Source organism: Peromyscus leucopus, chromosome 5 (genome assembly GCF_004664715.2).
Source record: "Peromyscus leucopus breed LL Stock chromosome 5, UCI_PerLeu_2.1, whole genome shotgun sequence".
NCBI lineage: Eukaryota > Metazoa > Chordata > Mammalia > Rodentia > Cricetidae > Peromyscus > Peromyscus leucopus.
Genome location: NC_051067.1, coordinates 5,827,867 through 5,841,443, shown reverse-complemented (window position 1 = coordinate 5,841,443; position 13,577 = coordinate 5,827,867). Strand labels below are relative to the sequence as shown.

The 13,577-nt window shown below is 46.5% G+C and overlaps 1 protein-coding gene across 1 annotated transcript in view; it reads right to left on the bottom strand.

The window, feature by feature from the left end:
- Klhl3 (kelch like family member 3) overlaps positions 1–8,750 on the bottom strand; it is a 119,621-nt gene extending 110,871 nt beyond the window's left edge. Inside the window, exon 1 of the mRNA XM_028863293.2 lies at positions 8,256–8,750. Coding sequence (XP_028719126.1) covers positions 8,256–8,311 — 56 coding nt within the window. The 5' untranslated portion in view covers positions 8,312–8,750. The remainder of the gene's footprint in view (positions 1–8,255) is intronic.
- Positions 8,751–13,577: the final 4,827 nt, after the last annotated feature.

The following is a 13,577-nucleotide window of genomic DNA, read 5'->3' as shown; positions in this document are numbered from 1 at the left end:
TTGTAAGTGTATATATACCAGAACTCCCAGGGCATGACAGGACAGAGAAGAGAAAAGAGAATGGAAGAACTAGATGGGTAAGAACTTGAGAGGAACAAACTGAGATGGGGAAGAAGTAGATTGAAGGGCTACAAGAGAGTACTAGAGGAACGAGATGGAAGATGAGAAAGAGCCAGATGGGGAAGTGTGATACCTCAGTAAACCCCCCCACTCTATCCCCTACAGACAAAGAGAAGCTTAAACCAGGATTCCTAAGTGTAGATAAGAACTTACACCCCTTTTCCCCAGGTGGCTGTATCTGCTACAGGGACTTTGGAAAACAGTCAGGATATTCGACCAAAAGACTAAAAAGGGAGGCTGGTTAAAATAAATTATATGGTCTGTGCCTTTAAGAACTAGCCTCACAAAGAAAGGGGAGTGCTCCTTCCAACCTCCCTGCTGTGAGTGAGAGATTTGGAAGAGCCTCCCTGGAGACTTGTAAACTTAGAATACACCTTACTTTTGCATTCTGTACCTAAAGTCTCTAGTGGCGGCTTTGGGGACTGTGATCTAGGCCAGGCCAGTTTCAAGTCCCCAGAAATGATGGTGCCAGCCCCAGGAACAAAAGAACAGAGTCAGGATGTCTGATGGTAACCAATTAACCACAAGATGCCCCTCTCCAGAGATTACAAGACCAGACCCCGGAGATGAGTTGTAAAACTCCTGACAGGGCAAACAGATAAGATAAAATAAGATAAAGTCCAAGCCCGGGGAAAAACTTGACCAATCAAGGATGGACCCATACTAACCCCCTACCCTCTAAGAAATTTTATGAGTTTTGCCTATAAAAACTAACTTCCCCAAGAAAGAGGCACTCCTCCCTGCCTCACTGTATTGGGTGTAGGAATGAGTCCCTGTCTAGACTTGTATCTGCAGAATAAACCTTGCTGTTGCATTCTGGACATCCAAGGTCTTCGGTGGTCTCTTTGGGAGGTCACAATCTGGGCATAACAGAAGAACAAGATGAGAGAGAAGGAGATGGGAGAGGAGCTGATATGGGAAAGAACTAAATGGATGAGAACCTAGAAAGAACAGAGTTAGATGAAGGAATTAAGATAGAACCTGGAGGGGACAACAGATAAAAGTAAAGAGAAATTGGGCAAGAAAGGAGCTAAAAATGAGAGCAGAGTATAAGCTTGTAGAGAGAGAAGTGACAGAATAATAAAGTGTATGGACTAAGGAGTTTCTTGTACATAGATTCATTTCTTTTCTTCAAAGATTAATTATCAGCTGGTTGTAGATTCTTCCCAGACCCTGGGAGGGGACTATCGAGGGGCTGGACCCCCATAGTCACCGATAGTAAATAAAAAAAAAAAAATCAGATTTCTGAATCCATGAGACCTTGGATAAACTACAGATCTAGGAAGTACCCCAATCCTAAAGGTCAAGACAAAAATTACCAAATTTTGTTGTATGATATTTTGATTGCACTCTGACACTCCCGAGACTGCCAATAAAGTTTACTTTGAATCAAAGGGTAGAACTAGCTACTAGCTGACCAAAATTAGCCATAGAGGTCTTGGAGGACTGAGGACATATAGAGAGACATAGGAAATAGTAGGGAGAGGCTCAGAAACATTCTTAGCCCTTTTGGACTGAGGAAGGAGAGAGAAGAAGTCACTGGTCACTTCTCTGCCTCTTCTCTGATCATTCAGGTTCTTATCCCAATGTCTGACTCCCGAGTTTTTATTGGTAAGGAATAATTAGATAAACGCTTCAAAATTTAGATGTCTACTTCTTGATTGGTGAAGAACTTGGCACTTGAGTATGTCCAGCCACCAGAATATAGACCTTAATAAACCCTGCCATCAAGTAACATCATTTACACACAAGCCACGTACTCTCTCAGCAGGGCCACCTTGATTCCCAGCATCAGAGTGATGCTGTGAAGCAGCCCACATAGGCACACAATAGCAATGCATCAAAAGCTATGAATCCCAGGGGACAGTCAATCACAGTCAACATTTACTGGAAGCTGGCTCTGCTAAAGGGTCTTACAGCCATTATCTAGTTTCATCTTCAGAACAATAGTATGAAGCAGGAACTACTATCTCCGGAGGCTCTGAGATAAAATTTGTCGGGACAACCCTACATGATACTAATTTTCCTGAACTTGTCAGCCCTTCACACCAGCCAGCCATGATTCATGAGAGCTGTTGGTAATTGCTGCCCTCTCATCCCTGACCAACTTCAAGAACAGGCGTTAACTAACCACGTTCCTGAAGGCCTAATTCATGACTTTCTTTAGAATTAGGATGGAATAAAACAAGTTACATAAAGATATAAAACACTTGAGTTCATGCAAATAGACTAAACAAGGAAAGAGACACACTCCCTGCGATGTGGCTTTGGAAAGCCAAGCTTGTATTAGGCTTGAATGGGAGAGTTGAACTCACTGTGTAGGCCGCTATGACAGAGGCCATGGTGTGAAATCACAAGTAAAAAGGAAAGTAGGAAGCTGGAGAGATGGCTCAGTGGTTAAGAGCACTGGTTGCTCTTACAAAGGACCCAGGTTCGGTTCCCAGCACCCACGTGGTGACTCACAAGCTCTACAAGGTCAGTTCCAGGGCATGTCTTCTGACCTCCAAGGGCAAAAGGAACATACTTGGTACACAGACACACATGCAAGCAAACATTCGTACACACACAATAAAAATAAAGAAGTCCTTTTTTCAAAAGGGAAAAGCAGTCTAAGATCTTCACAAATCATAGGAAGTCACATTCTACCTGAGATTCACTGAATCTTACATAACAAGAAAAAAAATCTTAGAACAAAGCATGTTCAAACTATTTTTTACATCGTTTCTCACCGGCCTGTTCGATTCAACCTACTTTTAGGGTTCATCTAGAAATTTTTTTTAAAAAATAGGTCATTTCCATAGTGGTGATGTTATCAAATAAAGTAGATGATTTGGAACACACACAGAAAAATGCTATTGCCTGGAACGGCCTTAACAATCTAAAACTTATCAAAGAAACCCTAAAAAGCCAAATCTTGGTGTGGGAAAAAAATGAAATAATGGCCCCTGTTGCTGACTCTGTTCCCTTTCCACATTAAAAAAAAAAATCAAGATCCAATGGAAAATGTGATCTCAGTTATCACCACTGCAGTGATGTACAGTGTCTCAGGAGGTGTGGTAACCCAAACATTCCTGCCCAAGTGTCTGCTCACAACTTCTGGGGCCAAGGAGAGGACTAAGTGCTGGCCAGCAGGAACGGGAGTAGAAAAACACCGTTCTGCTGCTGGACGTGTGCCCTGTGCTGGGTCTCACCTGTCTTTACCTGGTGACGCAGACTCCAGTGTTTGGGGAAGGAAGGTCAGCTTCCCAGGCTGTCCCCCAGTGTTTCTCTGTCTGCTACTATCAAGGGTAAGCATGCCTCCATCCCAGGAGCTCCTTGAGGCACAGGAGCAGGCTCCCGTCAATAAGAGACAGCCAAGAAGACCATCCCTAAGGACACCTCATAGGTGGTCACAGCAAAGTTGTATCTGAAAGCCTTTTCAAGAGCTCCCCACCCTTTCCATGATGAAAACCATACAACTTTAAGAAAAATAAGCAGCCAGCTTCTCCTTTTGATGATGTTTCTACTAAAAAAAAAAACGCTTTTCTCTGCAACTGCTGCAGATCTGCCAGTCTGGACCTTCAGGGTGTGTGTGTGTGTGTCTGTGTGTGTGTGTCTGTCTGTCTGCCTGTATGTATGTATGTATGTCTATCTGTGTCTGTCTATGTGTGTGTCTGTGTATCTGTGTCTGTGTTTGTCTGTGTGTGTCCATGTATGTGTAACATACACAACAAAATTTATAAGTTGTATTGTGAAGCCCATTGAATTGCCACATAACCATGACCACTATCCACCTCTACAACTTACCCTCCTGAATTGAAATCCCACACCTAGGAGGCAATCCCTACTCCCCTTATTCTCCCCCTAGCAAGCACTTCACTTTCTGTTGCTATGAATTGAGTTTATCTTGAAAGTGGAAAATTTATTTTAATACATCTACAAGGTTGATTTTCAAGTCTAAAATAAAATCCCAACAGCAAGGGCAACTGCCACTTTAGTGTCTAAGAGACTCAGGGAAGGAGGGGGAGGGGAAGAGCTGGAGCCCCTTTGTTGATGAGAACCCCAAATCGCCTCTCTCCACTCATCAGGCCTTGGATGTTCCCCAAAGAGGAAGGTTCAGCATCAAAAGGCCTAGCAGAGCTGAGGAGCCTGGGATGAGGCAGAGGAAGAGCAGCCCCAGGCTCTTCAAGGTCTTAGCCTGAGCAAGCGGTACCCAGCTCATGCCCACTGGGGCATCCATGTGCCACATGGCATCTGTAAAGGGAGGTAAAAATGGTAAATAAAATCCAAGTGGTGTGGAGCCCTGTGAGGCGCCTCACTGTGTAGAGATCACTTAAGTAGGGTGATACCTGCTAAGCTTTCCCTCTGTGTTCCTCGTGTGAACAGACCACATAATCTGCTTTGGATAATTGTTATAGGACAATCCTAAAGGCTTTGTTAGCATCTCGGGGTGCAGCACAGCAATAGAGGGTCCAGGGGTAACAATAGCTGCCACATTCTAAGCACTTACTCCACGCCAGAAAAAACAAAATGAGGGACTATACACACACACTGCCTGGTTTAATCTTCACAACAACCCCATGAAGAATAGTGTGATTGTTCCCTTTACACATAAAAAAAAATAGCTCAGTAAAAATACGACACACGCAAGGTCATACAGCTTGTGAAATACTTCACTAGTTAGTGTCACTCCCAAGCCCACGCTTTCAATTAATAATATTTCAAGGTAAAAAGTATTTTTGTACCCTCATAGCAAGGAAAGAAAATTATTCATAGAAATCTTTTGGCTGAAATGTTTTAATGCTTAAAAATAGCCCCAATTACGTTTCAGCAGGTTAAATGTGGAACAAGCACCAGACACAGAATGCCTCCAGTCCCTGGAGATCAGACTCGTGACCTAGGCCAATCACCCTTGGTTTCAGGAAACTTATAAACCAAAGCTATTTCCACCTCTTCTTCCATGTCAAGGCATGACATTTCAAGTGGAGCTGAGACATCAACTTGATAGCCAAGGCTGTCCAGATATTTCAATCTTTTCTCTCACCTTTTTAGATACCAGAGTTCCTCACAAAAGTCACCAGGTAAGGTCAAGATGCGAAGACTAGGAGAAAAGGGATGTCTACACCGTAACCCCTCCCCTCTCAGTCCATGGGTCTTTGTGGAAGAGGCGGGTGGAGAGGGTGCAAGGGCCAGGATGGTGGAGGACTTCAAGGAAACTGTGTTTTCCCAGATAACAGAGCAGCTGCACACAGGAACTCATGGCAGCGATGATGATGCGCACAAGATTGGTGCACACTCAAGCCATACAAAATCCCAGCATGGAGCGGGAGAGCCACAGAGCCCCGCCCAGAGCTGGGGAGACCAGCATCGGATGGCTACTGCGAGGGAGAGAGTCGGGCTTCCTTACTGGTGTATTTTCTGGCATACTGACCACACTCTGGGGCAGGCCTCACAACCAATAGTGATTGGGTAACACAAACTAGACTCAAGTGGTTGAGGAGGGATATTACAAAGAGGGGGCATGAACATGAAGCTGGATGCCTTGAGAAGGTGGGAACAGATCAGGGAGTGACTGGGGAAAGGGAGATGAATACGATCAAAATACATTGTAAGAAATTCTCAAAGAATTAATAACACTGGTTTATATTATCAGTTAACCAGAAAATTACTACCCAGTGCCTGCTTTGGCGAAGCCAAACAGTAAGTAGTCAGTGAGAAATATTAAGGAGGAAGTACAGAGACACCATCTTTATGTGAGTTACATGAAGCAGAAACACAAAAGGACTTGCTTGGCCTCTCATTCGGGTCTAAGATACAAACAAGAAGTTTGGTCAGGTAAGGTGGCACACACCTTTAATCCCAGTACTTTGAAGGCATCAGTAGGTGGATTTCTGTGAGTTCAAAGCCAACTTGGTCTACATAATGAGTTCTAAGAGCCAGGGATACATAAGAGACTCTGACTCAACCCTACCCCTAGCACCGCCACAGGCCAAAAAGAGGTTTGTATGTAAGAACAGCAGTGAGGACTAAAAAGCTGAGTTTTCCAATAAGATGGGAAGAAAAGGCCGGGCGGTGGTGGCGCGCGCCTTTAATCCCAGCACTCGGGAGGCAGAGGCAGGTGGGTCTCTGTGAGTTCAAGGCCAGCCTGGGCTACAGAGTGAGTTCTAGGAAAAGGCACCAAAGCTACACAGAGAAACCCTGTCTCAAAAAAAAAAAAAAAGATGGGAAGAGAAGTGTTATCAAAAAGAGCTCTGAGGATGAGGATTTGTGGCCGGAGAAAAGGAATGTGAGTAACCACAAAAAAACGCCAACAGGACTCTTGGTGGGTGGATGGGTATGCTTCGGAAAGAGACGGGAGACAAATCAAAGACTTACTTGTTTGGCAGGTAGGCTGTCCCTAGAATAGGGACAAAAAGTAATGATCGGGGCAGCCTGGTGAGTGTTGGAAATTCTCAACTTGGATTTCTTGTCTATGTGTAGTCTCCAGTGGACAAAAGCAAATGGGTACTCGGCCACAGACCTCAGCTCCTGCACTCACCAGTTGAAGATGATATAAGGACTTGTGAGCACTGAACTGTGGACACAATCGCTGCCCCCAAATGCTCGGTTGGCATCAGGTCTCACGCCAACCTCAGCGCAGACATGCTATGGGTCATGCAGGCAGACACAGTCCATAACTTCACACCTCCATCACAGCACTCCTTCCTTTGCTAGCTACGGGCTGGTAAGAAAGGGCAAGACCACTGTCCACCTCTGCCCCAAGGCCTCTGGATGTCCCATTGCTTAGGGGGACTTGTGTTATGAAGAGAGCCCAGAGGCAACAGACATGTCCTAGGCTACCAGTTCTCAACCTGTGGGTCATGACCTTTTGTGTGTCAAATGACCCCTGTGAACAGGGGTTGAATATCGACATCCTGCATATCAGATATTTACATTACAATTCATAACAGCAGCAAAATTAGTTATGAAGTAGCAACAAAAATCAGTTGGGGGTCACCAGGACATGAGGAGCTGTGCTAAGGGTCGCAGCGTTAAGAAGACTGAGAACCACTGCTCTGGACTCTCCTGTGAGTGGGACTTCTCCAGAAGCGCTGGTCTCTAAAGCTTTACAGACAGGAGAGTGAAAGGAACCACAGCTGTTCTCACTGGCTGTCAGGACAAGCCGCTCTCATCAAGGCGCTCTCCAAATATGTCTGCACTGATTTAGTGGGCCTGTTCCCGGGGAACCAGCAACTCACAACTTAGAGGAAAAGCCTTCTGGCTCTCCCTGTGGTCTTCTCTCCTCAAGGAAAATGGCAAAGCCTATTCTCTGCACCAACCCACGGATGTGGAGGTGGTGGCGCTCAGACTTCTGATCCGTAGTCTGCCAGATCTGGCCCTGCCCTGAGAACCTTCACAGTGGGAGGGTCAGCTCTTCAGACAAAGTAAAACTGTATACGCTCCTGTTTGCCAGGAGACGAACCCTGGCCAGCTTGTTCCTGCTCAACGCAAGCACTTAAATGCCTTCTGTCGATTCCTATTTCGTTAAAAGTCTGTGGGTTCCTCTAAGACAGACCTTGCAGCATCTCTCAAACTTTGTGATCAGACAAAACCAGTTGTGAGCAAATGTCAATTGACTAGGTTTCTCCTTCACTCATACCAGCACAGGAGCCAGAGTCCATGAACATTCATATTAGGCTTGTTTTTAGGAAAAGCCATCCACTTGCCATGTTTCCTGAAGATTCAACCACCTCAGTGTAAACGAGGCAAGTGCTCCCTCCAAGGCCAGCCCCGCAATGACATCAAAACCCCCCATCAAAGAAAGACACCCTGGAGAATGGGAACGCCTCCCTGAAGCAGCCTGGAAAGGGCAATCCTGACTCAAGCCGTGCTGAAACTATTTCCAACGCCAGCCAGGAAGTTCCTTCTTTTGGCGTGCTTTGCTGCCCAGCAAACCCAGACTTGCCTTGGCAAGAGCCGAGTCTCTGTAGCTTTGAGCCCTGGAAGAGGTAGGTTTCCAAAGGGACTTTCCTGTGCTCGCTCTGCTTTGGGATCCCGCAGTGGCCAGGATTTGCAACCCTGCCTCGCAGATGCAAACATAAACGCCGGTGGTTACACCTTAAGCTCACGTTCGCTTACACATGCATACCTCACACACCATGCTTACACATACATACCTTTCGCCCTCCATTGTGGGAGGCCGGGCAGGGTTAGTAGCCACCAAACTGTGCATGCACCCGGGAACTAGCGCTGCTCTCTGGGTTCTCCCAGCAACCCCGTGAGGGATTCTGATCAGCAACAGTGATTCAGCATGGCTGCAACTGAGCCCTCCTCGCTCCCTGTCCTCCTTCCTCTGACTTACTCGCGGCAGCTTCTACCGCAGAAGCGGCAGGGGTAGAAAATGTCTTACCCAGCGCTCCCTGCAGCCCTTTCAGCTGCTAAAAGCAGCAACCCACTCGCTCCCCCTCCCCCGCAGGCTGGCTTCTCCTCGGTCTCCTAGGAACAGCCACAGCTTTGGCGGCTACCCTAGGGCTATGCCACCTTTCCAGCTGCTTCCTCATCTGCTCAGGCATCCCCAGCCCTAGCGACTAGCCCACCCCACGGTCTCCTGCGTCCTCTGCTGCACTGCAAAGAATCAGAGGAATCCTCACTAACGGAGAAAAGCTGACCCCTCCTTCTCTCCTCCTCCTAAGCTGAGTCTGTGGGCCTGGCCAGATTGCTGGAATGAGGAGGCCCCTCTGTGGCCTGCGGTGGAGTTTACCTACCTAGGGAAATTCACTTGTAACATCAGCTCTGCCTAATTGCCCTCCCCAAGCCCATAGTAGTTCTGAGAGGTGACGATAAGACAAGTGGGATGTGGGTGGGTGGGTGTCATAGAAAAGAAATGAATAAGGAGAAGAATTAGACATGGGAGCTGGAGCGTTGTTTTGTTGGGAGGCTGAGCAACTGAAACAAACCCCCTGTATTACAAAAGCCCCAAAGAGCATTGCAGTGGTCAATCACAAGAACACTGCCACACTGTCGTCCCGAGCCACACTGAACGCTAAGGTCTGCCATGCTGAAGTTTCTGCAAGCTGTGACCCCAGCTCACATGTCTACCACTGAGCCCCAATATCCAACCAAAGCTCCTGTTCACTCTAGCTGTTGACCCTACCTGGAATGACTCCTCCAAACCTCGGTCCTTGAATCTTTATGGAAGGGCAATAGATCACAGGTCTTCTAAAACCTTCCCTAAATCACACCAATGACAGCCAGTGGCCTCCAAAATAACTCCAAAGGGCATTGCCCTTGCTGTTCATCTCCCCTAATAGAATGTCTTGGGGAGCTCATTATTTACATGCCTAGTTTCTTGAGCTAAAAGACAATCTTGTAGAAAGCCAGAAGCTAGCTGTGTCTCCTAGACATAACCAGTGGGCTCAGAAGCTTCTCTGAATGTGTAGAAAAACCAGACGCAAGTGTCCCTTTTCTAGGACTCCTCACCCACCAATACACCTGGCACCTTGGGAGCCGCCTAGGCACTGGCGGAGCGGCCTTCAGCGGGGTGGTCTATCCCAGCCCCTGCTGCCATGCTCAATCCCTCATTCACCAGACAATCCCTACAGTGTCTTTCAGCTCTAAGGACTGTGATTCTACAAAAGTTGGAAATGTCCCACTTTCCCTCTCAGTATACCCTGTACATCTGCTTGAGAAGGAAATTTTACTGGGCTCTGTGTTTGTGGGGAACTTTGGGGGGATACAATGATGCATGTGAAATTAAGAATTCACTACATGTGTTACTGTTATAATTTTGACCTGTTAAATTTCTTCAGTGTTCCACAGACCTCACGTCATCAAGCAAAGAGGGAACACAGGTCCAGAAACCACAAGTATTAATAACTTGAACTTGACATAACATTCTGACTTCAAACTGGCTAAGGTGTGAGACTCAAAGTTGATCTCCCTAACTCCCCAGTATCCTCTTGGTTGGGACCACTGCCCAGTCATTCTCCCTCACATGAGAAGAGCCATGAGTGACGGCTCACACCCAAACCCCCAGCTCCCTCCCACCACTTCCCTTCCTCCTCTATCAGCTTCGCGGTTCTGCTGCAGATATTTCCTCTGACCGTCAATCACAGGGGCCACAGAAGCTGAGCATCACAAACAAGGAAGTGGGATCCTAGAATCTGTGCCAGAATGCAGGCACGTGACTAGTGTAGGAAGACAGCTGGGTGAGTCACAAGAGGTGTGTAAAACTGGTTTCCCTTCTGCATGCCCTCATTCACGTCTTCACCATACAGGAAAGAGGAAGGGGAAACAAATCTGAAAGGAAATACTTAAGGTTTGAACGTAGTCACGATCCAAAATGAATCATTAGAGCCAATATAAAGCCCCAAGTGGCTTCCTTGCAAGCTGCTCATGCCACACTAACCAGTGTGGCTGTGGCGTATCAGAATCACACCCACACTTTCCCACCCCCCACCCCCACTCCCAGCGTCCCAGGAGCCAGGATGGAGAAGGCCACTCAGGAAAGCCACCTACCAAAACTAAGGGCAGAGCTGAGCCAGAGTCCTTCCCTGGAGTGCTGCTGGAAATGTCTCTGTTACATTTTCTACCTGTTATCCAAACCTGGTCTGGGCCACAGCCTGACCTGCTCAGTCTAGGCTAACCCTCCTGGAGGACCCAGATTAAGAAGGGCTGCTTCATTCTAGCAGGAGAAGCAAAAGGACCAAGGTGGTCCTGCCTGGAGGGAAATCCCCTTCCTGAACTGTCCTGAAGTCACATCAGAGCCCACTACTGCCCCTGCCTAGGTTCTGCCCCTGCCTCGGGCTACCTCCCCAGTCAGCCAAGCACACCTGGTAACTCAGACCTCCACCCCAAAGCTGGTTATCCAGTCTTCATTCAGAATGAATTTGTTATCCATCAACTTCATTCAGAATTCTCCAGCTCTCAGCTGGCTTGAGAAGAACCAGTGTTGGAAGAAAGACTTTCTTTTTTAGTCTTGATTTGGTCTAAAAAGTTCTGTCTTCTGTGCTCTGCCTCAGCATGGAGTCAGGACTTCATCTGGAGACACTTAGGCCAATCATTCCTTCCCATAAGTGCCTTTCCCCTCTTTTCTGCCCTCCCCCCATGCTTTGCTTTCTTACATCTGCAGATTCCAGAACACAGCACTGTGTCTCAAGTCACACAGTGTATCTGAACCATCTACCTAGGTCATTAAAAGCGTAAGCATTAGGGGATCAAAAGGCACAAAGGAACTTTTAGGGTGATGAAAATGTTCCTTATCTTGATGGCTTGCGGGAGTACCAGAGAGATGACTCTGTGGTTAAAAGCATGCATTGCTCCTGCAAAGAACCTGAATTCGGTTCCAAGCACCCATGTCAGGTGGATCACAACCACTTGGGACTCCAGCTCCAAGGGTACCTGCACTCATACATGCACATATGCAAACGCATTCCTACACATATTTGTATAATTAAAAATAAAATACTTTTAAAAAGAAACTACTGGGGTTTTTTTAAAAGATTTATTTATTTATTATATATACAGTGTTCTGCTTGCATGTGTCCCTGCAGCCAGAAGATGGCAACAGATCTCATTATAGGTGGTTGTGAGCCACCATGTGGTTGCTGGGAATTGAACTCAGGACCTCTGGAAGAGTAGTCAGTGCTCTTAACTGCTGAGCTATCTCTTCAGCCTGAAACTACTGTTTTAAAAATTATACACTTAGCAAGGGAAATTCTACATAAATTTATATATTACAGAAGAATACTGGATACCTCACACCTGTGACACCAGAGCCCGGAATGAGAATTTTAATGAGCTCCATAGGTGACTGGAACACACAGCTAGACAAGAAGATCACATAGACTTCGATGTCCTAACAGCAGAACAGAGAGCCTGGCCTATGAGAAGCATCCAGTAACCGTTAGTAGCACCTAGTTCCACAGTCTTCTTCAAGGCTATTAAACATCCTTGACCCATGGATCTTGGAACCAAGGAAAAGATTAATCAGGGTGAGAGGGCATTTGTGGAGCCATCCTCTACCCCCAGAAGCCACTATTGCCAACAGGTCAGCAAGCACTGGACAGAGGGGAGCTAAAGTACAGCCCACCCTCATCTCTACCACCAAAACTCCCTACCAGATCAAGCTAGAGTTAGAGCAACACATATTCACAGCATACAGAAGACCATCCCTCAGCACAGCCCACCCTCATCTCTGCCACCAAAAGTACCTAAGATTCTGGGCCACTTGCTGAATGGACTCTGCTTAAAGCACCCTGGGAAAGCAGGTAGAAACTGAGGAAGAACCTAGGGCCCCAAAGCGTCAAACAGACCACTAGCTGGTCCAGAGGGATGCCTGCCTTCCTTCACCTTCTGCTCTGAAGACAATGTCCTGGGGAAGCCTTCTCAAGCGTGATCACTCATGCGGTCTGTGTTCCACCTTTACAATGCTCAAATTGCCTTTGACTCCAGTTAACATCTCGAGCAACCATGAGGGCTTCAGCTCCCTCTGTAATCACTCTACACAGTCGCTGACTCACTTGTATCCTTTGTTTATTTTTATACCCTCTAAGGAGGTTCTTGTAAACCCATGGGTCTCAACCCCTTTGAGGGGGTCACACATATCAGATATCCTGCATATCAGATATTTACATTGCAACTCATAACACTAGCAAAATTACAGTTATGAAGTAATAACAAACTGATTTTATGGTTGGAGGTCACCACATGAGGAACTGTGTTAAAACATTAGAAAAGTTGAGAGCCATTGGGCTAAGGATTGTGAACATGAGAGTACTGAGATTCTGAGGGCTAAATAATTTGACCAAGGGTGCCTGGCCCAGATAATTTTCAACCTCTCTTCTGATTTAGGAACTCCTAAAGACATTACATAGAGCTGGCATCCAAGGCTCCAAACACCTCCTTTAGGAAGGTCCTCTGATCACCAACTAAGTTAGCCAGTAAAGAAAGCAGATGAGCAGCATTGGACGCCAAGAGAGCCAAAGCAAAGCCGACTGGCTACAGCCCCAGAAAGCAACCTCCACAGACCTAACAGATTCACAGCTCTCAAGCTTTTCCCAAGAACTCTTTCCTTTCCCAAATCTGCAGTCCACAACTAGTGCCCTCTGCTGGTAAGCTATGTATCTCTCATAACAAAAGTGAAACCGCTTTTCACATCAGCAGTCTAGAAAGAAAAAGGAAAAAGCTGCTTCTGTCACAGATTCAAGAATGAGCATTAATTCAGCTTAAAGACGTTAATCTCCTATCCACTGCTCTTGCCTCCCCTTTCAGTTCTTCTCTGGATATGGAGAAAACCTAAATGTTAAATACAGATGACACATTCTCCCCTACCAATCAAGCATACAATGATAAATGTGTGTGCTAAGGTAGGGTCCACACACCCAGAAGATAGAAACTGTACCCTTAGACAGTGAGCTCCTGTTGTCTCCATCATCGTCTGTGTACCCTTAGACAGTGAGCTCCTGTGGTCTCCATCATCTGTGTACCCTTAGACAGTG